Raw genomic sequence first — 27,674 nt, forward strand, 5'->3', positions numbered from 1 at the left:
GTGGTGCCCAGGGTGGGGCGGAGGCTGGGCGCGCAGCACTGACCCCCCCCTCAACCACACGCTGGGCACCGACCAGGATAAATGTGCTTTATTTGAAGGGAGGGGAAGCATTGCTTAGCGGTTAGAGCACCCCTTTGAACTGGTGCCCCCCCGACCTCCCCTCAGGCTGGTACATGAGCACCTCGGAGCAACGAGCCAAGCCGCCTGCTGCCCCCGCCCGACTCCACTCCCCCACCCTGAGCGACGCGGCCTCAGCAGGTGAGCTCTGCGCCTGGTACAGCATGGCCAAGACAGGTAAGCTTGGGGCGCTGGTGGTCGGAAATCCAACAGGCGCAGAGCCACCCGCTCAGCCTTTTCCCCAGTGTGGTGGGGGAAATGCCGCCTGGCCCGGTTCTCATAATTCCATATCAATATCAGATAATACGTTTCTAAACTGCAAGACGTATTGTATCATATAATCATTGTTTATTGATTTCCAGACTACTAAACCACCTGGTAGGGTCGGCGTAAAGAAGTACCATCCTGACCATTATTATCATGACATTTACTGATGCCTTGCTTCCCGTCCCCCATTGGGGACTGATAAAAACGAGAGCGGCTGAGACCAGATGGCAATCCGCAATCCTCGCTGGGGTCAGACTCGATGACCCTCGGGACCCTCACCCCTCCGCCCTTCCCCTGCAGGACTCAACAGGAGCTTCACATTGGAGCTGAGCCAAGGGCGGCCACGTTGTTCCCCACGTTGTCCCCCTGTGGCAAAGCTCCGCCTCGTCCTCTGGTGCCTGTCGCCCCCTGCTGGCCTACACCGGAAGAGTCCACGGCGCTTTCCAGGTGGGTCTTGGGCTCCTCGCTCTGATTTTTGTGGTTCATGCTGTGCCCATGGCCATGATATTTGATCTGATAGTGACTTCAGGCTGATCCAGTGCAAAAATCATGAGGATCCGTGTTTTTTAACCATGTTTTTGCGCCATTGCGGCACCATGAAACAGTGGATGCGTGGGTTTTTTTGGTTTTGCCTACAGACTAAAATGTGGTGTAGAATATCCTCGTGTTTTTATTTTGTTTCAATATAAAAATCATATGAATTCATGAGGATCCATGCTTCGGATCATTGTTTTTGTGGTGCTGCAGCACGGCAAAGTGTTGGATCCACGGTTTTTATAGTCCAGTCTATAGGCGTGCCTTCCAGGTGTAATTTGACACTGGATTTGTTGGAGTTATTTTTTTTAAAGTGGAGGATCCATGAGGATCCGTGCAGATCCGCCTTTAACCCAGACCCCGCACTTTCGCCTACCGCGTTGCAAGATGCAGTTCCTGGGTTATGTTGCGAATGCAGCAGCAGCAGCCAATCGCAAAGCGGGTTTCCTTCCGACGAGCCAATAGGCGCGAGCCCCTCCGCTGCTTTCCTTCCGGGAGCTGCTTTGCAAACAAGCTGGGTCCCGGGGCTCGTGCCGAGAAGGGGAGGCGGAGACTTGTGTGCCGCTTGAGGTTTTGTTGCAAGCGTGCAACCCACCAGCAGCAGCGGTCTGTGATGTCTCGCTTCTTCCAAAGTGTCTCCGGTAAGCGCACAGAGAGCCAAGGGGGACCAGGCGTGGAAGAGCAACACTTGAGGCAATGGGGGCTGGCAGGTGAGTGGGATCGTTGGCTTGGCTGCTCTGCACCAAGTTTCCCCTAAGTCAGAGCTTTTCAACCTTTTTGATTCTCAGGAGCCCAGTTATGTCACCACCACCCTCAATTTGGGTATGCAGAAGATATTAAAATTACATTTAAATAACCGCAGAAAGGGGAGGAAGGAAGTTTTGAAATGTCAAAATGTTTGTAAAATTAATGAAATGTATAAAATCAGTGAAATGTCTAAACTTGAAAAGTAAAAATTAAAAAATTGAAAAAAAGTTATGTTACCCTTTGCCTGCAGAGCTGACAGCCTCTCACCCTTTTTCAAACACCTTCCTTGGGGAGTGCTCCCTTAGCCGCCTCTCCTCTCCTTGGGTGTCCTCTGGGCAGCCGCGGCTGCTGCCCCTGGTCTCTGAGCTGACCCACCACCCCACCCCAAAGAGAGGTACCTCCCATACTGAGGCCCTATTCACCAGCAGGGCTTTTAGCCAGGGCTGCTTCAATAAACAGATGCAAGTCTTTGGGAGAGAGAGACAGGAGAAGGCATCAGAGAAGGGAGGGAAGGAAGCAAAGAGGGACAGAGGCCAGTGTTGCCCACAGCCTCTAACCATCGTTCAAGGCATCATGGCACACGGGTTGAAAACCACTACCCTAAGTGAGCAAATTTTGTGACTCCTAGGGGTGCGGCAAGAAAACTGCTAGCACGTTTGCAAAACTAAGCAGGACCCAATATGCTTTCATATTGGGGGGGGTGTTGAGAAGCCTGCATCACAGGGAGTTAGGATGGATGACCTTGGGGGGGGGGTCCCTTCAAACTCTACAAATCTATGATTCTGCGGGATGCTGCACTTAAGTGGTTCAAATGTTTCCCAGCTCTGGCCAGATTGCATATCTCTGGAGGGGGGAGTATTGTTTTGTCTTTTTATAGTGCAGAGCACCTCACAATCTTTGGAGCCCACTCCTAGGGGCTGAGGTCCCTTTAGCTCCCCGAATAAAATATTTACCCCTCCCCAAGTTGATGGGCAGTGCCATTCAAATGGTATGTGTGTGCCATGTCTTGTGATCGATTATGCGGGGTGGGGCTTGCCTTACTTGCCCCCCCCCAACTTTTTATTCAAGTTGACGCCCCTACAGAGTTGTATAAAGCACATTTAAGCTTGAGGCATAATAGATATGCCAAGATAATTTATTTCTTCAAGATGCACAATCCATCCATTCTCCCAGTACCCAGATCTCTGGGTTAACCTTACCAGTATTATGCCATGTTCTCTCTTTCTAGGCATTCATCTACGCCCCTATCAGATGGAAGGAGTAAACTGGCTGACACACTGCTATGAAACCTGGCATGGCTGCATCCTGGGTGATGAAATGGGTCTTGGGAAGACTTGCCAGGTCTTTCATTCTCTCCTTCCCGTTTAATCATTGTAGGAAAAGAGCGGTTATAAGCACTGCATTTCTGTGAATAACACCATGTATTCCCCCCCCCCCATGTATTCCAGGCTATTTCTCTGCTTGTTGTCTTAAGTGGGAAGCTTAATAAAAGGCCGTTTTTGATCCTTTGCCCTCTGTCTGTGTTAAACAACTGGAAGCAGGAACTAGAAAGGTAAACTTTGTAAATGTTCATAATCTTCTCAACAGTGGCACACTGTCAGTGGACTAGGCTAGCCCCCTAAATGTTCCTGGTAAATTAGAATATTAAAGCCTGGAGCCTCCTTCTCAAAACCTGGGAAACTTTTGCCCATCTTAGGGAGGGACGCACAGTTGCTGACCTGCATGATGTTGGCCTCCACATCACCCTTGCAAGCTGGCGCCTCTGGCCCTAACTGGTCCCCTATGGAAAAATTCACCGCATGCCCCTGCTTCTCAAAGCAATGAGGCCTACCAACATTAAACTTCATTGAAAAGTCCTGTAAGTCCCATGGTGAGTGCCTGCAGAAAGTCCATACATCAACCATGTAGCAAATAAACGGTTGTATTTCTCATTTTTTTCATCATCAAATTGAAATAGTAATTTTTTAAAAGGGCAACTTGCCCATGACAGCTCTATGCACTGGGAAGCAGTAGAATAAAATGTTGTTTGTTTATTTAACCCGCTCCTGCCTTTCCACCATCTCCCTTGATCCTGATATGTGCAGCTGCCCTCAAATGTGAACACTGGGCACCTTTACCATTCACAGTAGCCCACAAGATATATAACAGATGCCATGTTCAAGCCTTCTGTTAATTAGGACAAAGACCACATTGTGCATAGAGAAGACCCCATCTGAGACTGAAGGCTGTCGGGCTAGATAAATCAGCTTCATATGTTAATAGATTCTGATTAGAGCACTGTATTCTCTGTATTTCCTCAATATTATTATTATTATTATTACTGTTATTATAACAGATTTTCCCCAAGTCTTTCCCTCATGACGTATTCAGGAAACAAGGAAGAAAGAACTGAGCTACAGCAGGACTTCAAATCAAATCATGATTTCCACATTCTGCTGACTACTTACGAGGTACTTAGCATCGTCTAGGGGTACAGAACATACAAAGCACCTGTTTTTCTGTTAATATTTTGGAGGTATGCATCAGGCCACCACCTCTACGTCGTACCTCTCCCACCTCTAAATTCTCTATGGTATTGCATTTGTCTTTGAGCTCCTCACATAGATTAAATATTGATCTGCCGGAGCACTGAACTTTGTCCCCAGTGGATACTACACTCTTGTCTTTGATCAAAATCATAATGTGAGGAGAACTGGGAAGCCAGCCAGTGCCTCTACATAGCTCCATCCTTATTTTAGACATTTGTGATATATCAGTATATCGCAATGTTAAGCTGTTGATGTATCACAAAGTTGAGAATCAGATATCTTCCAGCCCTAGATGCTGCGGTTTGGGAACTGGGCATGAGATGCAAAAATGGAACAGCACACTTCTGTCTGGAAGCTCTAGCAAGGGGTGAGGGAGAGCAGGATCCACTCTTTGATTCATTTGTTTCTTCTCCAGCTACAGTATCTTTCTGAGCCTCCATTATTACAGTTCTGCAGCAGTTAAGTGACCGACACCTTTCTTATGCTTGATTGCAGGTGTGCCTTAGAGACACAGCATTTCTGAAACGGTGAGAACATTTCTACCAAGGGCAAAATAACTTCCCCATTACATATGGGGTTCAGAGATTGGTCACATTTCTCCTTGCATTAGCTTTTAGCGGCTGGGGTTAAAGGTTTGTCTCTGATGCTTTCTTAGTCTCTGTCTCAAACTGTGGTTTCTCTCCACAGAAAATTTCCCATCTCATTCTTATCTAGGGGGCAGAGGAGTCCCCTTTCAGAACATTCCTTCATCAGGAAAAAAATTGTCTACCATTTAATTCCCATGGAAGCACATCACTTGAATAGCCTGACTATTTCAGTATAGGCAAGGTGTGACTTGGCCTACCTGCTATTAGGAAACATTCAAAGTTATTCGTACTTCATTAACTCTCTCCTGTCCAAGCCCACAATTTCATTACAAATTAATCTTGTGTAAAAAATCCCAGATTGTGGGATTACTGGGCAAGTTAAATAACTGTCTAAGTCTGTGTGAAACTTTTCTATATGTTTAAGATTCATGAGGCTTGTGCTTCCAAAGAACAGCACCTTTTTGTGTGGTACTTATTTGATTCAGCTAGGGAAGGAAAACCAGTAGCAGTTCTTACTGGAAGCAGAGTTTGGGAACACGTTGGCAACAGCAGCAGAAGCAGAAAAGACAGAGCAATTCTTTTGCTCCCCCACCAAATTTGCATTCTGATGCAAACGGTCTACTCTGTCAGGATTTAATTAATCTAAACCTTACATATAGGTTGATGCTGAAATGGAGGTGATGCCTAAAAGCCTTTTTTCTCATAGAGAGAAAATGTATTTATTGGGGGGGTGTCATTTTTTTAATTAAGCCTCCATGTGACTGTGTCTTTATCTAATGAGTTGTTTTCCTAATCAGTTAAGCAGAATTTTGCTGTAATTTTTCAAAAAACAGGACTTTAATCTTTTAAAACCTCCAGAAGACTAATAACAACAGCTAATATTTTGAGTGCAAAGAGAAACAGATGTTCTGGAAACAATAAGATGAGTTTGTTTGTTTTTCTTTTTAAAGTTTCAGCAGATGTAGCACATCAGAAAATAAATGGCACTTTTAGGTTTCAAAATATTCTAATGTTTAAAAATTTAATAATTAAGTACATATGCCCTTGTAAATGGCAGGTTTCGGCTAATGGTTGTTTTTCACAAGATAGCACAATAGCACTCTTGTGAGGATAATCTCAATGTTTCCCTTCAGCCAGAGGAAATTAATTTTGAGTCGCTACTGCCCTTTCTGGTTTAACCTTCTGCTCTGTGTAGGCTTTTAAAACTCTGTTCAAAGTGCTCTTGAAAGAGTTCATATCTTAATCAGACTAAGTGCTGACAGCTTTCTGTGCCTGCAAGCACTGGCATATGGATTTTAAAAAATCAGTTGATACAATAATGGAGTTCTTTTTTGTGTAAGTTTGTGTGCGGAAATCTGGGCGGAAGAAGAAAGGAACCATAGTATGTAATATAACCCAGTAGCTCGTGAGTAAGGAAACAGGACAAATGTCTTGCTTCTGGTTGCCCCTGGTGGTTGTGGTTCCTCTAACTTTTCTTCCCCGTGTTCAGTTTCAGCTGGGCTTGCCTTGTTGTGGACGAAGCTCACAGACTGAAGAATCAGGATTCACTACTTCATAAAGTACTCTCTGAGGTAAAGAAAACTACTGTCCTGTTCTTTGTAAAGAAGGAAAGCACATATGTCTTGTCACAGCCTTCTGACGTGAGCTCAGATAGAATGATCTTCCACAGTGAGTTTTTGTTTTGTTAGGTGGATTGGCTTTTCCTCGGGCTCATGCAGACTCCCTGTTGCGCTGTGCTTTCCAGGCACATATCTGGGATTATAACTCAGTGTCTGAGCATTTTCCTGTTCTTTTGCCACTTTCTTCAGGTAAGCCCACATTTTACCGCTGAATCAGAGCAAACAACAATTGGGTTTTCCTTGGATTGCCATTACTTGAGCGGTAAAATGTGGGTTTTCTGGGGGAGAGCACTAGGTCAAAACCACACCAACACCCCACTTAGACATGGAGCTTTAAATCCTGGACCTGAGCCTGCAAAGCATGGCACCACAGGAAGCCTGGATAAACTCCTTGTCTTTGACCAAATAATGATACATTCTAAAAGCAGAGAAAAGGTAAGGATTAGAAAATGTGCTTGAAAATGTTGACAGCATTAAGATAAATTCAATAGTGTAAATAAGTTTTGATGGATGTAATAATGGAATACTGAATAGTTTATGTAGTTTATTTTATTTTATGTAAAATATGCAGGGATTTTTGTTACGCAGAATGAACCATGGAAAGAGAAGAAGGGAAGTCATTGGAATTTTAAGGTTGTTTAAATGAATACTCTAAATTGTAAAACAGAAAATTTAATAAAAATTACATGGATAGAGAAAATTTGCAAATGTAGCGAAGTAAAGCATGTCAGGACTAAAACTGCACACCGTCCTTGCCTTATTCCTAAAACTAACTCTAGTAAAAAGGCCTCCAATTTCTTCCAGAGGCATTCATAAGCGGACAAGTCTTGGTCTTTTTAAAATATTTTTTATTTGATTTTACAAATATAAAATTATAACAGTACCACTATACACATCAACAGTTAAAAGATTATCCAAATCTCTGGACTTCCCACCTTCCCCTCCATGGGTCCTATTGTCAAAACTTTTCTACTGCATCTTTTTCAGTAGTCCGTATATAATATAACTTCCATTAGATAATACCATTAGATAATACATAGTACTTGCTACATTACAAGCGTTATTGCAATCCTGCTAGTGTTTTCATCTGCTTACAGTGGTCTCCAAGATATTCCCATTCTTTGTTAAAGTTTGGTATTCTTGGTTCCTGAGCTTTCTGGTCAGTTTTGCCATTTTGGCATAGTCCAACAGTTTAATTTGCCATTCTTCTCTGGTAGGGACTTTATCTTCTTTCCATCTCTGGGCTAATGACATCCGTGCGGCTGTCGTCGCTAGCAAATTCTCTGTTCAACCTGAGCAAGAAATTTGAGATGTAAAGCAGTCGCAGGGGGAACCAAATCATGACGCTGCCTTACCTCCCTACCTTATCCCAGTCGTACCTGAACTGTACATATTCTGGATCTCTTTCAGTTTACAGCGGACTTCAACCTCCTGCTGACGGGCACTCCCATTCAGAACAGCCTCCAAGAGTTATATGCCCTGCTTGCTTTCATTGAACCAGCTACATTCCCCAGGGAGCTGGTGGAAGAATTTGTTCGCTATTATCATGGAATTGAAAAGGAAAGCAAAGTAGGCAAGTACAAATCTGATAACTGGGTGTCGGCTATTACCTGCAGAATGTTGGCAACTGAGATGAAGGTTTTCTTTAAATGGGATTATGTAGAGTCTGCATTTAGGCAAAAAGTCCTTTGGCTTTACAGCCAAGATTTCCATGGTATGCTATGGAGGACGAGAAAGCTTCTTCTCTTTGTTTTTTAAGAAATAAAAAATTAAAATATGTACTGAGTTGAGTGTATATGTGTGGGAAGGCGAGTTGAGTCACATGGTAAAATTATGAGCATCAGGCAATAGATGCCTGTGGTACTCAAATATGTCACATAGCATTCAGCTTTATGGACTTAGAAACCCGCCCCCTTCAGGCCTTCCTGCCCCCCACTTCATATTTAAAATCTAGGGCTATATCTGTGTTTCTCTCCCATATAGCCAAAGAACTGCACAGTCTCTTGCAGCCCTTCTTGCTCAGAAGAGTGAAGGCTGATGTGGCAGCCGAACTCCCCAAGAAAGAGGAGGTGGTTCTCTACCATGGGATGTCAGCCTTGCAGAGAAAGTTTTACAAGGCTGTTTTGATGAAAGACCTAGGTAATTGGGCAAGGGGAAGACTTTGGAATCGGAATGAAGTGAGTGTGGTGGTTTTACGGGCACCTGGGAGGCAGAGACTTTGGGGGTCCATCTACACTTCCGCTTGTCGTGTGCCTAAAAAGCTTGGGTCTGAGTGCTTTTCCTGTGATTTCCAGGGACGGATCTGAGCGGCTTTCCCTTTGTCTGCTGCTTTCTCTGGGAAAACCTGCTGAATCGTAGCAGTCCGCAGAGAACCCAACTGACATTTGCTCCAGTTCAGCAGTAAAACCAAGTTGCAGGGAACCAGGCAGAGGGCCTTCTCGGTACTGGCACCCGCCCTGTGGAACGCCCTCCCACCATATGTCAAAGAAAACAACAACTACCAGACTTTTAAAAGACATCTGAAGGCAGCCCTGTTTAAGGAAGCTTTTAATGTTTGATGTTACTGTATTTTAATATTTTGTTGGAAGCCTCCCAGAGTGGCTGGGGAAGCCCAGCCAGATGGGCGGGTTATAAATAATAAATTATTATTATTATTATTATTATTATTATTATTATTATTATTATTATTATTTTATTATATAAAGAGCAGATTTTTCCTGGGGAAAGTGGCAGGACAGTCAAAAGTATAGAAGAGCCCTCTGTTGCCATTTCATTACTGTCTTTACTATTTTTGTTAAACATTACAAACAGCGAACATAACCACGCAAAGTTTTTTCAGTTACAAGTTACCGTACTTTTCCGTGTATTAGACGAGGGTTTTTTACTCCAAAATAAAGTAAAAAATGGGGGGGGGGTAGTGCAGAGGAGGGGACGGGCGATTGGTTGCCTCCGCGAGCAGGATCTAGCAATTGGGTGAGTGAATGGTGTCTGCTGCAAGGGCTGCTTTAGATTGGCTGCTGCTTTGTCAGTCGGGTGGGTTATTTGTGGATGCGTAAATGGCTGCTTTGGATTGGTGGCTACTTGGTCAAATGGGCGGGTTATTAGTGGACGCTTTGGATTGGCTGCCGCTTTGGCAGTTTGGCTTGCATTGCTTGCGATGGTTAGTGTTTGCCAGTTGGGTGAGTGATCTTTGATTCGGCATTCCCCGCCGCCACCCAAAAAATTGCTCATTTTCTTAAATTTGAGCCCCCCCAAAATAGAGGCGTCTTATATATGGGGGCATCTTATAGGCAGAAAAGTATGGTACTCCACTCTCAGCAAGCACCTAAGTGATTTAAATATTGAATTTGTGGAACGGCAGTAATCAAATTTCTGGCTTGAATGGAAAATAAACTCGCTAGTTAATCACTGCTTTGACTGACTGAATACAACATTTTTATTTATTTTTTTAAAAAACACACACTTCATTCTATATTTTAGATGCATTTGAAAATGAATCGGGGAAGAAAGCAAAGCTCCAGAATGTGTTAGTTCAACTCCGGAAATGTGTAGCTCATCCGTATCTGTTCAATGGTAAGAAGGCCGCCCAGGACCATTGTTGCTGGTGCTGCTGTCGAGGCAGTTGGTTTGCTGTCTGTTCTGCACAACTGAGAAGGTTTGCCCATTGGTGCAGATCCAGTGTGCAACTTAAGGGCTGCTTCTCACCCTAGGACTTTTGTCTGTAATATATACAACTTGCAACTTGTAAGTTTCCTGCACATCCTTGTTATGGAGTGATAGAGGCATAAGAGGGAGTGGAGTTGCTGTGATTTACAGAACTCCCATCTTCCTTGCTAGATTGCCTAGCCAAGAAACTATCTCTATCATGTGTGTTTACCTGGGGATTCTGCTGCTGGCTTTAATATAGTGTATTTCTGTGATTTCTTTTATGTACTATAGTTTTCTTTGCTAGCTGTTTGTAGCGAAAAGCTATTTTTTGCATGCTGCACATCAACAGATGCAAAGTCTATTTATGCAGCTTAGTGATGGGGCAAGTGCAGTTTTTACCTCTCCTTACTGGGTTGTAGGGAACCGAGATGCTTCTGTGTGCCAAGATTACGCTATTCTGACGGTCCTGTTGCAAAGGGCTTGATGAGGAAAAGACTTCCATTTCCCTCTAAAAGTATATTTAGGTGTGTTTGGGAACAGCAGGACAATTATTTGCTCTGCCTTGAAGTACATATTCAGATGCAATCCTTTTGTGGTTAGTAGTCTATAGTCTGCAGTGTTAACAGAGAAGTTTCTTGCTAAAATGTCTTTCCATTTCAGGTGTTGAACCAGAACCTTTTATCATTGGGGATCATCTCATTGAAGCCAGTGGGAAGTTGAGCTTGTTGGATAAACTTCTATCTTTCTTATATGTAGGGTATGTGTTTCACTACTGAACTTTATTACTTTCCATAAATCAGCAAAGGACCACCTTTACCTGCACAACTCTTCACAGGTGTTGACAGCCTGCCTATAAAGTTATTCAGTTGGCAGGCATGAGAGACAGGGGCCATTTGGTGGTGGCCTCCAGAATTGTGGAATTCCTTTGCCTAGGAGGTGTGTACAGCCTCAGTGTTGCAAATCTTCAAGCAGGTTTTTAAAATCTGCTTTGAAACAAATTACAGTTTTTGGATTTTGTGTGGCTTGAGTGTGGCCTTCTGGTGTCACCTCTGCAATTGCAAATTGAGCAATGAGGTTGGACTCTTCCTGCATTTCCACAATGGCAACCCCATCCCTCTATTTGTTAACCTATTCTCAAATCAGAGCACATTAGGTTGCAGTCTAAATCTTCCTTGGTTGAGGCAAGCTTTGTTACGCTACACAGAAAGCTGAGCTGAAGTCAGAGCCTTCCCTTCCTTTCTCATTCCAGTGGTCATCGTGTTTTGCTGTTTTCCCAAATGACACAGATGCTGGATATCCTGCAAGACTATATGGATTACAGAGGTAAATGCCTCTGTTTCTTGATGTGTCTGATCCTGATTCTGGGTATGGAGAAGGGCCGCAAAGAAAAGGTTAAAATGTATAACGCAGATGGGGCCTAAGATGTGTCTGTGTAACTTGAAAAACTAGTACAGGAAGGGGAGAGTAAAAGGGGACAGCAAAGAGAGGACTGTGGAGAAAGAAAATTGAGATGTGGATAGGGGACAGTGCAGGATAAAGATTCTAAAGGGCCACAAGCGCAGAAGTTTTTTGAATGGCTGTGATTAATCCATTTAATTCTTCTTTTAACCGAAAAGGTTACAGCTACGAGCGCCTGGATGGATCTGTTCGAGGTGAAGAGAGGCACCTTGCCATTAAGAATTTTGGCCAGCAGCCCATTTTTGTCTTCCTCCTGAGCACGAGGGCAGGTAAGGCAAACGTTACAAAAAGGCAGGATCCCTTTGCCGCCTTCCCAGATGGCGAATAGAGATGCACACAAAACGCCTTGAACCGAGTGCAACTTGGCTTATCCAGATAAGCCAAGGAGGTCAAGCAGAATTTTTTATGTAAATTCAAGTCCAGTTGTACTGGTTCTGTGCTAGATTTTAGCATTACGCCTGTTGTCAGAGCCAGTCTTCAATGCATCTGTTGTTTCCTTCCTACGCAAACACTTAATTTCATTTTTTTTAAAAATCATAGTCTCTAGCTCTTAAAGCACATATTGCAGCCCAACAAAGACTAGCAAGGTGAAATACAGTAAAATTCAAATTTACCCTGGTTCTCTCAGTATGGTATAGTGGACCAGAGAAATTCAGATTCAAGTCCCAGCTCAACTGTGAAGCTCACTGGATGATTCTGGGTGTTCTCTCTGGTTAATCTACCTCACAGGTTTTGAGAAGTTGAACAAAAACTGAGGTGTAAGCTACACATGAGAGGAACACATCCATGACTCCAAAGATGGGTCAGCTACATTTATATGCAGTAAGGATGAGAGGGTCCATTGGGTCAGAAGGCTTTTGAAATGGTATTTTAATGTAATTCTATGTAACAATATGCTTATTTTTAAAAATTGTTTACCTTCCCTTTGGGATTACATGGTTTATTCATCTAAATCAGTGTTTCCCAAACTTGGGTCTCCAGCTGGTTTTGGACTACAACTCCCATCACCCATGACCACTGGTCCTGCTAGCTAGGGATGGTGGGAGTTGTAGTCCAAAACCAGCTGGAGACCCAAGTTTGGGAAACACTGATCTAATTAAATGAAATGCAGATATACTTAATATCAGTGCTTTTTTCCTTTAAAAAAAATGTGTAGGGGTACTCTCATTTTCCTTCTCATATTGAAATACTGCCCCTCAATGAGGCCAAACTTAGATTCACAAAATGTTAGATGGTATGTGTACCCCCAGAAAAAAGCACTGCTCAGTATACTGTTTTATCGAAATACTGTCCCATGCAGTCAGTCAAATCAACTAACAGTTTCTCTCTATAATCACCATTTGCTTTGAGGCTGTAAAGAGGGAAAACGTGTATTTCATTTGCAATGCTATTTCCGTTATGAAAACTCCAATGTCACCCTCCTTTATTTCCCAAGGTGGGGTTGGCATGAATCTTACGGCAGCAGACACAGTTGTTTTTGTTGACAGTGACTTTAACCCACAAAATGACCTACAAGCAGCAGCAAGAGCCCACAGAATCGGCCAGAACAAGTGAGGACAAATCTTTTCTGTGCTTTGCTTCTTCTCTCCCTAGGGATATGTTCCACCCATCCTGCTGCGTTGCATTGATGCAGCTCTTCCCAGTAAAACTGCATCCAAGTCCCTGACCATACCCCCCCCCCAAATACCTACAAAGACTCCTCCAGATCTGTGACTCTACGGGTTGCTACTCCAGCACAAAAGGCATCAGCTCACATACACACCCTGACTCCTGGAAAGTTTTGTGAATGATTTGTGAATGATTGCTGTTCCTGAAATTTCTTGTTGTGTTTTTTTGGTCTCCTTAATTATCGCATAGGTTGTGATCTAATGCGAACCATCATCTTTAAATGCTTTCCCCACCCCCTACCCCTGTGTTCTGCAAGGCCTGTAAAAATTATTCGTTTGATTGGGAGAGACACTGTGGAAGAAATAATCTACCGGCGAGCGGCATCAAAGCTCCAGCTAACCAGCACCATTATCGAAGGGGGTCAGTTTGCGCTTGGAACGCAGAAATCACAGGTGGAAGCAGATATCCAGGTAAAAGAGGGGCCTAATGTGTCTCTGAATAGCAATCTAAACTGCTGAGCAAAGCCAGGCCTACTTTTATTAAAAAGTTGTGGAATGCAACAAAGAGATTTAGCACTGCTTGTGTTGGATCGGGGAATCCAGGACAATTTCAGGCTGGAGAGGAAAGCTGTGGTTTTGTGCTGTTGTTTTTTAAATTTATGGAAAGGCTCAAATCATGTTGTATCATTAGCAGCTTACTGAAATCATAAACTTTCCTTTGTGAGGCTAATGCAGGTTGGAATTCAGTTTTTCTGTGAAATTCTGAAGTTCAGCCCAAATGCCTAGAAAACTAGAATCTATAGGAAGTAAATTCCCAGGAAATTCTCCCCTCCCTTATCCTCACTTTATTTTCACTTCCAGACCAACAAAGCCTTATGACACAATAAAGCACAGTTGTTTTATTAAAAATGCCTTCCTTTGCTGTTGTAGGATTTCATCTTTGAACTCAAAGCAAAGCAGCAAGGCAAAGGTGATGAAATCCTCAGCTTTATGTCTGAATCTGCTGCTTCTTTCATGATGATTGCTTTATCGCTATGAAAAAGGCTTCTGTTGTGTTGGCTCTCAAAGCAGTTCATACACAAGTATAATGGGAATTTGATCAATAGGATCTTCTTCACGCACGTCCAAGCTCCTATATCTTCCTAATATACCGATAGGAGCAGCACTCTGGAAGCGTTAGGGTGATAGTGAAGCCTTTTAGCCTCCATTTTTCTTTTCGTTTTTTGAAAGCTGAGCGAAGTCCTGAAATTTGGCTTGGACAAACTGTTGTCTTTGGGTGGAAGCACCATCTGTGATGTGGACCTGGGAAGTATCCTTGGGGAGACAAGAGAAGGATTATGGCTGATGGAAACTGTCCTGTCTACCGCAGAAGGAAATGTAGAAAATGAAGAGCAAAACGCAGAAAGTATGTTGATGGCTCCAACACAAATATATTGGGTTTCTTTTAGAGCTGTAGGGGTCAGAATTGGCCTCAGTTTGAAAACTGATATTTGTTTCTAAACCCTAGTCCTACTCATTCACCCTTCTCATTTTTTCCAAACAGCTAACCATTGGCCTCTGCTTAAGAAAGATAGTTCTGCTCCTCACTGCTTTCACTGTAAACTTTCCTTTCCAAAACTTCAGACTCAATAATAATAATAATAATAATAATTTATTATTTATACCCTGCCCATCTGGCTGGGCTTCCCCAGCCACTCTGGGCGGCTTCCAAAAGAATATTAAAATACATCCCCTTAGAACCTTGTTTCCGTTCAGAAGTTGGTTTGGAAGCAGAACTGTAGTAAATTAAGTGTGGGTTGTTCTGCCTTGGCTTTGATGAGAGGGTTAGAGACAATTAATAGAGGATAGAGCTGCCAAGATCTAGCTGAATGGGGCTTTCAAATCGAAAGGCAGTAGACTTCTGGCACAGATGGGGCGTACAAGTGCGGGCTGTTACCTCCATGCCTTGCTTCTGAGTTTCCTTGGAGGCATCTGTCTGGCCATTCTTGGAAATGGGATGCTAGATTAGAATGACATTTGCTCTGATCCGAGAAAGCTGGCCTTGCGTCAGTATTCATCCTTTGAAGTTTGCTTCACTGAAGTTGTGTTGCATCCAATAGCCAAGGTGTTTTTACAGGAGACAGATCTGATGGGAGCAGCCATATTTGCTGATAACGGATCAGCCCATTCACATATAAAATAGGGTCTGTGAGTCTACTTTTTGCAGCAAAAGCTGTGCATGGGTGTGAAAGTGATACAATGCAGCTCTGTAGCTTGAAGCTCCTTTATATCCCAGCTGTGTCTCTTCTAGTATTTGAGCTAGGTTGGGAGAAGAGTGTCTGAAGCTATAGGGTAAAAGGCAAGTTCAGCTTTACACACCTTTAGTGGTGGTGCTGGGATATGGCCTATGCCTATGACATCCCAATGCAAACTAGGCAGATGTGAGAATAAGCAAACATAGTTAATTGAAAAATAAGGTTTAGAGGAGATGCTGGGTATCGGAGTCCTAATCTTCATTTGCTTAATTAGAATTCCTTTTTTGAATTTGGATTTATTAATTGGTCAAATAGAATATATCCTATTTTTTATCAGACCTTTGTGTGATAGGGAAGTTGATGAAACATCAGCTAAAATACCCCTACTGCAGGAAACAATCACCGTAGACTTAACTCATTGACCCTTTTGTCCAGAATTTCACAGTGGTTTTCTTTCTGAGTGGAACTATTGAACGGAATGGCAGTTACTTTATAATTTGATTTTGTATTTTGTCCAAAACCATTCACTTAAGTTCCTCTAATGCAATTTTTTATAAATCGGTCATTTATGTTGGTGCTAATCCACACTTTCTTTTAAGGGCATGAGTGGGAATTCTATAGCCAGGTAGTCTGATAGTTGGTACAGTGGTACCTCGGGATGCGAACGGGATCTGTTCCGGAGCCCCGTTCGCATCCCAAATGGAACATAAGATGCGACGGCTTGTCTGTGCATGTGCGGGTCACATTTCGCCGCTTCCACGCATGCGCATGAGGTCATTTTGAGCGTCTGCGCGAGCGGCGAAACCCGGAAGTAATGCGCTCCGTTACTTCCGGGTTGCCACAGAGCGCAAGTCGAACGCGCTCAACCTGAAACACATTTAACTCGAGGTATGACTATATTGTTGGAACTGTCAGAGCCCACTAAACAAAGGAGGCAACTTTTTAAAAAGAGCATTGCGATGCTCAACCTTATCTTAAAACAAAAAAACCTTCTGTGATGTTAGTGGCTCATTTTGAGATGCTTGCTGTTTTAAGGCCACATGTACCTATATGAAGGCAAAGACTACTCAAAGGAACCTAGCCACAAAGACCAGAAGGCCTTCGATCTTCTGCTGGGTCTTCAGAAATGTCTTCTTGAAGATGGAGGTCAGGAAGGAAGAGCTCTCCGAAATAAAGCAAATGTAAGGACACTGTGAACACTTTGGGTGGGTGGCAAGCAAGCTTCAGGCATGCTTGGAGGTGAAGGTTAAAAAAAAAGGTAAAGGACCCCTGGACAGTTAAGTCCAGTCAAAGGCAACTATGGGGTTGAAGCGCTCATCTTGCTTTCAGGCTGAGGGAGCCACTGTTTGTCCACAGACAGCTTTTCAGGTCATGTGGGCAGCATGACTAAACCGCTTCTGGCATAATGGAACACCACGACGGAAACCAGGTCGCATGGAAACGCCGGTCACTTTCCCGCCACAGTAGTACCTATTTATCTACTTGCACTGGCGTGCTTTCGAACTGCTAGGTTGGCAGGAGCTGGGACAGAGCAACAGGAACTTACTCGGTTGCGGGGATTCGAACTGCCAACCTTCCAGTTGGCAAGCCCAAGAGGCTCAGTGGTTTAGACCACAGTGCCACCGATTACCTGAATTCATATTTCAGTCTGGCTTCAGAACCAATCGGGGCACTGAAACGGGCTTGGTCACGCTGGTTGAGAGTCCCTGGAAAACCAACTAAAGGGTGCCTTCCTGTGGTGGGTGTAGGAGGACATGAAAGTAGCTCGAGATAGAAAAAACTGTTGCAGCCCATGAATATATTTTCCTTTTCCAGGTTCTTGTCACAGGCATTCAGCCGGGACCCAGCAAGAAGCGGCGTAAATTGAGCCCAGAAGAACTGGCGGCTCGGCAGAGGAAGCGGCAGGAAGCAACAGCAGAGAGGGCCAGGCTCAGGGAAGAGAAGAAGCAGAAGAAGGCGGAAGCTGAGCACCAGAAGAAGTAAGGTTGTCTCTGTTGGCAGTGATCTCACAGCAGCAGCAGCAGCAGTCAAGATGCTTCACAGTTCTACTTGCTACTGCAGTTTTATTTTTTATTCAATTCCATGTACAAATTGCTTCCTATAAATAATCTCAAAGCAATTTAACAATTTAGGGGCGGGGGCGGGGGGGGGGCAGATCTCATAGAAAAAGCAAATTCAAAGCCAGTGCAGATACAGACTGTGTGTAATGAGGAAGATTTATTTCAGCTGTAAAACGTCATTGATATTTATATTATTTTTGTAGGTGTATCCATAGGCTATGACGTCTTAGGTTGTGAAAAATACAGAAAAAGCATCTGAATGAGTTTCAACTCTAAAACGGGCTGTTGATCCATTGACTGCTGTGGAGCTGCACAATTTTTCTTTCTTTAACACTATCTGCTATTTTCCCTTCCGTTTTGTGAAGCCAGAAAATAGTATTTCTTTCTAACTTCTTTGCTGTTACTCAGAATGTGGCTTAACTTTGAGACAAGCTGCTTTGAGGGGCCAGACAAAAGCATATGTGTGTTGAAAAATTTCATTTGGTCTAGGTTGTTTTCTTTTCAGCACTGTAACTTGATGGAAATAAGAATGACATTCTGAATATTTACTGAAGGCATTTGGCTGTGATATTTCCTGACAAATGTCAACAACGCCCTGGCACTTCTGTTCAAATTTTAAGACTTACTGCTAAAAGTTAGCAAGTTCCCAGTTCAATGTTATTTTCAACTTGCGGTACCTGTTGACGCATGAAAATGTTTAGCCGTTGTGTCACTTTGGGCTGCCTTCTCAAATAGCCTGACTCCGAGAAGACTGCCAGCATGCCCCAGGCCTCATAAGAACATAGTGGCCCATCTAGTCCACCATCCTGTTCTCTTTTTATAGATATATGTGTTTGTGTGTGTGTGTGTGTGTGTGTGTGTGTGTGTGTTTAAACATATCATTTCCAACAATCATTTAACATAACTTTTTTTCTTATACTATATTTTAGACTTCCGTCAACAACTTCTGAAGATTTTCCGTTCTCTATCACTTGTCCTGCATTTCTTAATTTCTCTATTACTTTTAATTGTCCTCAACTAGTAATTCTCATCATAGTCTTTCTTGCAATGTTTCGAATAGTCCTCCTAACAGAACTTCCTGCAATCCTACTAACGTAATCTGTTTATTACAGTTGCTTTTCAAATAGTTCAAATATTTACTTCAGTCTTCTAAGAATCTCTGATCCCGCAGGTTTCGAATCCTTCCTGTTAATTTATCTAATTCTTCATGGTCCATTAATTTCATTTGCCATTCTTCTTTCGTTGGTAATTCTTCTTGCTTCCATTTTTGTGCCAATTATATTCTTGCTGCCACCATTGCATACAAAAACAACTTACAGTCCTGTCTATTATTATCATCCCCTACAATGCCAAGTAAAAATGCTTCTGGTTTTTTAATAAATGTATATTTCAACATATTTTTCATCTCATTATATATCATTTCCCAGAAGTTTTTCACTTTTTTCCATTCCCATCACATATGTTAAAAAGTTCCTTCCTTTTCTTTACATTTCCAACATTTATTACTTGTTTCCAGCATCCTATTCTCACAGTGGCCAACCAGATGTATATGGGAAACCAGCGAGCAGAAGACGAGCACAAGAGCTCTCTCCCCTCCCATGGTACCTTGGTTTATGAACTTAATCCATTCCGGAAGTCCATTCTTAAACCAAGGCGTGCTTTCCCATAGCAGTGGGGGACTCAATTTACAAATGGAACACACTCAACAGGAAGTGAAACATGTTCTGCTTCCAAGGCAAAGTTCACAAACCAAAACACCTACTTCCGGGTTTGCAGCATTCTTAATCCAAGTTGTTCATAAACTACCGTATTTTTCGCCTTATAGGATGCACTGGCCCATAGGACGCACCTCGTTTTTTGGGGGGGAAATGAATAAAAAAATATTATTTCCCCCCCAGCCGCCGGGCTGGGGCGGGGGAAGCCCGAGCTTCCCCTGACCCCAGCCCCCAGAACAGGCTGCCGCCCGCAAGCCTTGCGAGCCTGCGGGAACTCCCCCCGGGCGCACAAGGCTTGTGGACACCTGCACAAAGCACGGGGCGTCCTCCGGAGGGCACCCCGTGGTCCGGGCTGCAGGCTGCCACCCGCAAGCCTTGCGCACCCGGGGGAACTCCCACCGGGCTTGCAAGGCTTGCAGATAGCTTCCTGAAGCCTGGAGAGTGAGAGGGGTCGGTGCGCACCAACGCCTCTCGCTCTCCAGGCTTCAGCGAAAGCCTGTATTCGCCCCATAGGATGCACACACATTTCCCCTTCATTTTTGGAGGGGGAAAAGTGCGTCCTATACTGCAAAAAATATGGTAAGCTGTTCTTAAACCAAGGTACCACTGTATTTGGAAGCATTGCTGCCTACAACTGAGGAAGCAGAGCATAGACATCATGGCTAGAAGCCATTGATAACCCTCTCCTCCATATATTATCCCTGGGCTGTGCCTTGATCAGAAGGCTGGAACTCAGTTGACCATTTATGCTGTATTATTATCATTATTATTATTATTGAGTTTACAGTAAAATAGGTGGTGTATTGCTAATACAAAACATGGGAAACCTCTCTTAACAACCTGATGCATGCTTCTTCTTCTTCTTTTTAAATTCAGGATGGCCTGGTGGGACGCAAATCACTACAGGTCTTACAGCCTGGAGTCAGAAGAGAGCAGCGAAGAGGAGATAGAAAGAGATTTAGAAAGTGGGATGGGTGTGGATTTGGAGTACGCAGACCCTGACCTGAGCTCCATCAAGTATGTTATAGGTGATGTTACCCACCCCTCTGCAGGAGAAGAGGATGCCATCATTGTGCATTGTGTAGGTAGGTGGAGCAGACTTTGCTAGAAGAGACCTCATTTTTTATTCACCAGATTAGTTGGATTTCTGAGCAGCCATAGCCTCCTCTTAGGTCACATTCACACCGCACATTTGAAGCACTATGATACTGCTTTAAACAGTCATGGCTTGGAGCTGTAGGGTATTAAGGGTGCTGAGAGTTCTTAAAAAGGTAAAGGTAAAAGACTCCTGACAGTTAAGTCCAGTCGCGAAAGACTCTAGGGTTGCGGTGCTCATCTTGCTTTACTGGCCGAGGGAGCCGGCATTGTCTGCAGTTTTTCTGGGTCAGGTGGCCAGCATGACTAAGCCGCTTCTGGCGAACCAGAGCAGCACATGGAAATGCCGTTTACCTTCCCGCCGGAGCGGTACCTATTTATCTACTTGCACTTTGACGTGCTTTTGAACTGCAAGGTTGGCAGGAGCTGGGACAGAGCAACGGGAGCTCACCCGTGTCCTGGTCTGGTATTGAGTCTCTGCAGATTCTAGGATGCATGAAAGGCACAGGAGATGGAAATTCAGTCCAATGTGGAATTTCTGGAATGCTCTTTCCTTTAGCAAGAACACAGCAGGCTGATGGTAGAAGGAAGGAGTGTTCTTTCTCTCTGCCACGGTCCTCTTGGTTTTGTCATGCAGCGGGGAGCTTTGTCCCCTGCTCATTTAATATAGAAATGCAGTGAATTGGTAAAGAAGGGATGAAGCGCTCCATACCTCTGCCAGCAACCTGTTTGGTTTTTGCAACACAGAAATGCAGAAGACTCTTCCTCTCTTCTGGCAGGCCATTCACTTGCCAGGGTGAAATTCCTTGTCACTTAAAGCAACAAGCCAAGCAGTTTAAAGCAAGGCTGGTATATAGAGAGGTCATTAAACTCAATTGGCTGCACAAAGCATGAAAATAATATACTTGCTCGTATAATCGAATGTCAGATGATGAGTAAAAGTCAAATAGTTAAGGAGAGAACTGGTGTCCGTAAGTTTTCTTGTGAATACTGTCTGTTCCAGAATGCCAAGAACTTCCTCAGTCTTTGAAGACATTAGTTTGGCATTAAGTCTTCCAGCATGAAATAGGAGAGGAGCGCTTAATTCATTCACAGTCATGTACCATCAAACTTCTCTGCACCTCTCTGCCGCCTCTTTTAAAAACTCTTCTGACCGTTGCTAACAACAATTTAGCCTTGGCCAACAAATTTCTAATCAGTTGACTATTTGCACTCTGTACACAACTCTGTAAATCATTTAAGAGAAATACTTGTAGGATATGAAGCCCTCTGATTCCCAGCCTGGGATTTGTACATCTTGTTCTGCCACTATAAAGTACCTTTTCTTAAAACAAGGTGGCTTGTAAGTGAGTATGTTTCATTTAGCATCATATAGCACACCCAGGCTGCCCTGGATTTTTCCCTCCAAAATTCATTTTCGCTGTATTAGTGACCTCCAGAAATGTTCAGGTGGCACAGTCTAAATCAAGGATGCGGAGCATAGGGTCTTCCAGGTGTGCTGGAACACAGTTCCCATTGTCTCTGACCATTAGCCACCCTTCTTTTGGCTGATGGGAGGTGGATCCAACAACATCTGGAGGGATACTGGTTCTTTATCCATGGTCTAAATGCATAGCACACGTCTTTAAGCAACTGCTGGTCACTTATGGCCTGAGTGGCTGAGGTCAGAGTTGCTAAAAATCTGTTAGTCGGTAGCAAGTACATTACAGGAGGTATTTTATTGCTGTTGATCAGAACTTGTCTGGGTGAGTGGCACCATTTTTCCATCAGGGTTTGGATCACTCTTCCACATTAAAGAGGTTTATAATGCAGCTACAGATCCATAACTCTTTACCATCACTAAGCCATACAGGATTAATGCATTTACATTTGCCAAGGCAATCTCTAAAAGCAGATTAATATCAGAAGGTCTTGCACTTGCCTTGAAGGCCAGATTTGTAGCTTGGAAGTGCTCTCAGACTTTGTCATGTTAGTTGTTCAATTCTAAGAATGGATCTCCTACGAACCATTGGAAGCTGATCTATATGAACTTCAGTCTCTTGGACCTTTTCCCTCCCTTTAAAATAGTATCATCTAACTCTTTGCTTCAGATGACTCGGGCCGTTGGGGAAGAGGAGGCTTGTTCACAGCTCTGGGGAATCGCTCTGACCACCCAAGGAAAATATATGAGCTGGCAGGAAAGATGAAAGGTAAGCAAGAGATAGGTAAAAGCTACTGTAGTTTTAGGGGATTCCTCCTTTTTAAACTGTTATTTTTAATCAAATGATCTCATTTATAGTGTAAGCATTTAAGACGCCTCATTTGGACAGTCTGTATTCTTATTTTCTCTGCCTTAGATTAAACTGTTTGGAATGAACAGGAAATTGTTCCTTTTACTTTCTTGTTCATTATTGTCTGTGAGGAAAGAGCTACCATCCCTTCTAGGGCAGAGTAAAGCTGTAAGTGAAGCCTGTGCTAAGATTAATTGGATGACAGTTGCTTCATGTGTTCTCTTCCAGTCTCTTACCTGCCAGGTGTAAGTGAACTTACGAGTGAATGCACTTTGGTGCGTAAATTTATCCGTTATGCTACATAGATTCCGGGACCTTCTTAGTGGCTGCTTCCAGACTTTGGTATTCCCTCCCTAGAGTAGTTAGAATGGTTCCCTCCTTGTTGTCCTTCTGCCGGCAGGTGAATACCTTCTTGTTCCAACAGGAATTTGGGAGCTGACTACTCCCAAAATAGTCAGTTTATTGATGGGGCTGGTGCCTTGCTGTTTTTGCTATGATTGTCTGTATGTTTTTCATAGATCATATATTCTATTAATGTTTAATGTCTATTAATGTTTGTTTTTTAATGATTGTGGGTTTTTCCTGTGTTTTAGCTGTTCTTATTTTATCTGTAAGCTGCCTTAAGTCCCTATCAAGGAAAAGGCAGGGAATGAATGAATGAATAGATAAATAAATAAATATCCCTGAATCAGCTAAGAGTATAAACTGGATTCTTCACTCAGATTTTAGCCATAAGCTCACCATGTGGCCTTAAACAAATCTTTCTCTTTTTCTCCCCAAATTTGGAATAATAATACTGACCTACTTTACAAGATTAAAGAATACTGAGATAATGTGGGTGAAATGCTACATAAAACCTGGATGAGATACCGGTTAATCCCATTATTCATATCCCCACATCCCTGCAGTGTGACATCTCAGCACACCTGTAAACAGTTGGTAACCTATAATCCAATCAATGCTGGCATTGAAAGCATTGCCAGCTGACTGATGGAACATACAACTGTTGCAGTCATAATTTAGAAATTTCCTTCTCTATTGCTTGCTCCTGGCAACTTGATGGAAACAATCTGGATTAACCTACACAGGAGACAGGAAAGCCCAGTGAAGGAGCTAGAAAATATCATACTCTGCTTGCTAATTAATTAATTAATTAATTTAATTCTGTTTTGTCTACTATGTTCACCATCTATGAAAAATCAGCATTATGCTAAGTACATGAAAGAGAGAGCAATACAGCCAATCTGACTTTCAGAAATTCATCCTGAGTGCATTTTCCCCTCAGTGTTCCACAGAATTCAGTGTTTTTTTCCCGTTCTTAATTATTTTTGTAGACTTGACATTGGGAGGAACTCTTTTATTCCCCATCGATGATAAGGAATCCAGAAACAAAGGACATGACTTGGTAACTATACAAACAGATGGTTTGCATTTCTTTCGTTTTAGTCATTCCAAATCTTGTTCCTAGCATAAAAGCTAGAGTATCGGAATTGTTCCATACTTATTCCAGAAGTATAAGTGTATTTGCAAAAAAAAAAAAAAAAAGGAGGGGAAAAGAGTGGGAGTGTTTCTTGCCTATAAGCCATGCACTTAATTTTCGGTTTATCTGATCACAGCATATATGATTTCTTCCTAGCTGGCCCTTATTGTAGCACAGCACCGAGACCGTTCGAACAACTTGTCTGGAATTAATCTCCCTGCTTTGGAAAGGGGATTAAAGAAAATTTATCTTGCGGCCAAGGATAGAGATGGTAAGTGTGCCTGTGACAGCAAGTGTGCCAGTTGTTGAGAAGGTTAGTGCCTGAAGTCCCGTTTAAACAAGTTGAAAGGGATGGCTGGGACATTCTGATCCTCTAGAATTCCTGCCATTATGGGGTTATTCTCTTGTAGAACTCCATGTCAACAGAAACCCCAGCTGTGGTGAATAATGTCAACCGTTTGGAATCGAAAGCTTCCCACGTTTTCTGCAGTGCACCTGCAGCTTAGGGCAGTCTTAGTTCCCTCGCTGCTGATAAAAGCTTGGAATTATCACTATCACCACCAGAAGCCAAAACAACTAAACGTTTCTGATAATTTAACCTCTCACTAAAGAGGTTACGGTGTCCCCAACACTCCTAGTTTATTCCCTTTGCATATCTTTCCCCCATGTGCCTATGTGTTCTCAGTGCTGCCTTTAATAGGGTTACTTATGTAATTATGTTTAAATATTTATTTGGATGGTGTTGTTTTAGTTGCATTTTTTAAAAAATTATTTGGTAAGCTGCCTTGGGTCCTGTGCTGAGAGATAGGCGGAGTATAAATAAAACGAACTGTGCCAAAGACTCTGCTGTTCTTCACACAGGATCAAAGGGGGTTAAATAACTCTTTGCCTCTGGAACAGGTAGGAGAAGGTCCTTGGGATTTGTGGCTAATGTTTAGGGCCAGGTTGCACCCCTGACTTCCGGTTACCTATCCTTAACCTTTTTGGTCCCGTGACAAGAATTTCCTTTGCAATATTAACTACCTAGGGACGCAGGTGGCGCTGTGGGTTAAAGCCTCAGCGCCTAGGGCTTGCCGATCGAAAGGTCGGCGGTTCGAATCCCTGCGGCGGGGTGCGCTCCCGCTGCTCGGTCCCAGCGCCTGCCAACCTAGCAGTTCGAAAGCACCTCCGGGTGCAAGTAGATAAATAGGGACCGCTTACCAGCGGGAAGGTAAACGGCGTTTCCGTGTGCGGCTCTGGCTCTGGCCAGAGCAGCTTTGTCATGCTGGCCACGTGACCCGGAAGTGTCTCCGGACAGCGCTGGCCCCTGGCCTCTTAAGTGAGATGGGCGCACAACCCCAGAGTCTGTCAAGACTGGCCCGTACGGGCAGGGGTACCTTTACCTTTATTAACTACCTAGTTACATATCCTTTGTTTTCATGTGAGCTACAACTCAGACAGCATTTTTCGTTTCTTTCTCTCAGCAAGTGTCCACCTGCCCCGCATTGGATACTCAACCAAAGGTTTTAATTGGTATGGGACAGAGCGTCTTATCCGGAAGTACTTGACAACAAAAGGCATCCCCACATTTGTGTATCCTTCTGAAGTGCACATCTTGCAGTTCTCAGTCTGCCATATCTGTAAAAGCCAGAATGTAGAGGTTGGAAATTAATTGCATCTGTTTTACACAGCACATTGGGACCTTCCAAATGTTAAAGCACCAGACTGGCACTGCTTGATGAGTAACAGGCCTTACCACTTTCCCAACAATTTTGGAGGTCATGCTTTGGTTTTTAGTGAGGCCACAAGGTAGTGGTGGAACAGAAAATCTCTGCTCTCTCCCCAACCTCCTTTCACAGGTTTCTTAATACAAAAGGCAGATAAGTTGCAGTTTGTCCTGCAATTCTGGAAGACTACAGCATTACATTTTTATGTCTTTGAGGGAAATGGTATTGCAGCTCAATCCTACACATATTTACTCAGATATGAGTACAGTACTATCATTTTGAGTGGTGTTTATTCCCAAGTACAGTGGTGCCTTGGTTCTCAAACACTTTGGTACTCAAACAACTTGGAACCCAAACACTGCAAACTCAGAAGGAAGTGTTCTGGTTTGCGAACTTTTTTTTGGAAGCTAAACATGTGCCGTTTTGAGTGTTAGACTTCCAATTTGAGTGCCACACTTCTGATTTGAGTCCCACATTTCCATTTTGAGTGTTACACTGAGGTCTGTCTGCTTTTGCTATTTATTTTGCATTTTTATATTTGCAGCTCTTTTTTGTTTTTGTGCCTGTGTGGAACCCAGTTCAGCTACTGATTGATTGATTGATTGATTGTGTGACTGCAGTACATTGTTTATTGCTTTCATTTTATGGATCAATGGTCTCGTTAGATAGTAAAATTCATGCTAAATTGAGTTTTAGGGGTTATTTTTAAAACTCTGGAATGGATTAATCCATTTTGCATTACTTTCTATGGGAAAGCACGCCTTGGTTTTGGAACTCTTTGGTTTTGGAACAGATTTCTGGAACAGATTAAGTTTGAGAACCAAGGTACCACTGTAAGTGTACACAGATCGCATTAAAATCATATGTAAGCAGCTCCAGTACGAGCTCTGTGCATAAGTACGTAAATATTTTACTTCCTGACTAAAGGTAATGATAGTTGTAGGTATTTGCTGAGAACTCCTTAACTATTCTCTTTAGATACTACTTTCCTAGAAACAAGGCATCATCTTCACAAGCATCCACATTAGCATCATCGCTGCAACCATAAAGGTGTTCAAAAATCAATTAGAAATAACCACTCACAGTTCACAGCGCTGCTTCCTGCTCTTTCTGCAGCCAGTCAAGATTCATGTTGACTTTCTTTATAATTGTTTATTTAAGCAGGCACACAAGAAGCATGTTTAGAAATCTCTCTATATCAGTGATGCGCACCAGAAATTTAGACAGAGTTCCATCATGCATCCAAGTTTTTAGAACAGAAGCTGTACTTTGGCACTTCACCACAAACAAGCCTCCTAAAACTGGCTTGAGTATTTGGGCTTGGATAAGACTTGTTGACACTGAACACAATTGGAGCCACACAGCGGACAAGAGCAGCACTGTAGCAGTGTGACTTGGGCTTCCATCTCCCAGTGAAGTACTTTTTTAAAAAACTTTATTTTTTCAAAACATTTGAAAACAGCTGTGTTTTTAAAATAAACCACTTTTGTAAAATATGGCTGAATTGTCTAATCTTTAAGTGAAATGGGTTCTACTATTTGGAAGAACATAAAGCTTTGTGAATGACAAGGTGGGCAAAGATACCAAATTAAAAGCTGTCTTCTTAGGGCCACTTCTTAGCGCTTAATGGCGGTCCGAGCCTCAAGCTCTGAGGCAGGACTGCTTCGCTAGTTCGGGTCTTACCCGCTACGGCAAGCGGGGGACCCCTAAAATCACAGGCGCGGAGCCTGTGAACAAAGGAGATTCGGTGGGCACCTTTTGCGCCCCCCGGCACTGTGAGGGAGCCTTTTTAAAGGCTTCTGAGCGGCATCGGGGTAAGCGCGGTGCTGAGAGTCGTCACCCAGCTAGCGGAGTGAAGCCGCGTCGCCATTAACGGAGAGCGCCGATTCCTTCCTGTAACTGGAAATTGACTACAACACCCGTGAGTAAGATTGGAAATTGACGGGACATTAAAATAAGAAATTTGGCTGAAAACGGGAAAGGCATAAATTAAGGAAGTCTG

General features: G+C 43.2%; 1 protein-coding gene across 3 annotated transcripts; it reads left to right on the top strand.

The window, feature by feature from the left end:
- Positions 1 to 27,170, top strand: CHD1L (chromodomain helicase DNA binding protein 1 like). 3 transcript variants are annotated; one of them, XM_079960241.1, is made up of 24 exons: positions 1 to 294; positions 685 to 831; positions 2,894 to 3,006; positions 3,114 to 3,217; positions 4,001 to 4,115; positions 4,689 to 4,720; positions 6,270 to 6,351; positions 7,810 to 7,972; positions 8,383 to 8,538; positions 9,880 to 9,972; positions 10,708 to 10,804; positions 11,297 to 11,370; positions 11,664 to 11,774; positions 12,941 to 13,055; positions 13,430 to 13,583; positions 14,343 to 14,517; positions 16,382 to 16,527; positions 17,162 to 17,325; positions 19,998 to 20,206; positions 22,307 to 22,405; positions 23,821 to 23,891; positions 24,123 to 24,237; positions 25,430 to 25,538; positions 26,651 to 27,170. In XM_079960241.1, the coding sequence occupies exons 1-24, from the start codon at positions 174 to 176 to the stop codon at positions 26,718 to 26,720; spliced, it is 2,835 nt and encodes a 944-aa protein (XP_079816367.1). In that variant the 5' UTR covers positions 1 to 173; the 3' UTR covers positions 26,721 to 27,170. The 3 variants fall into 3 exon arrangements, with proteins under 3 accessions (XP_079816367.1, XP_079816366.1, XP_079816368.1); XM_079960240.1 differs by lacking the exons at positions 1 to 294; positions 685 to 831 and adding an exon at positions 1,254 to 1,628; XM_079960242.1 differs by lacking the exons at positions 1 to 294; positions 685 to 831; positions 2,894 to 3,006 and adding an exon at positions 1,488 to 1,628.
- Positions 27,171 to 27,674: the final 504 nt, after the last annotated feature.

Source organism: Podarcis cretensis (assembly GCF_951804945.1).
Source record: "Podarcis cretensis genome assembly, chromosome: 17".
Lineage (NCBI taxonomy): Eukaryota > Metazoa > Chordata > Lepidosauria > Squamata > Lacertidae > Podarcis > Podarcis cretensis.

Coding starts and splice junctions, on each gene's coding strand:
- CHD1L (XM_079960240.1), top strand. CDS start 1,322: ATGTTGCGAATGCAGCAGCAGCAGCCAATCGCAAAGCGGGTTTCCTTC. Junction 4,116..4,688: donor TTCTGCTGACTACTTACGAG/GTACTTAGCATC, acceptor GCTTGATTGCAG/GTGTGCCTTAGAGACACAGC. Junction 25,539..26,650: donor AAAGGCATCCCCACATTTGT/GTATCCTTCTGA, acceptor TATTCTCTTTAG/ATACTACTTTCCTAGAAACA.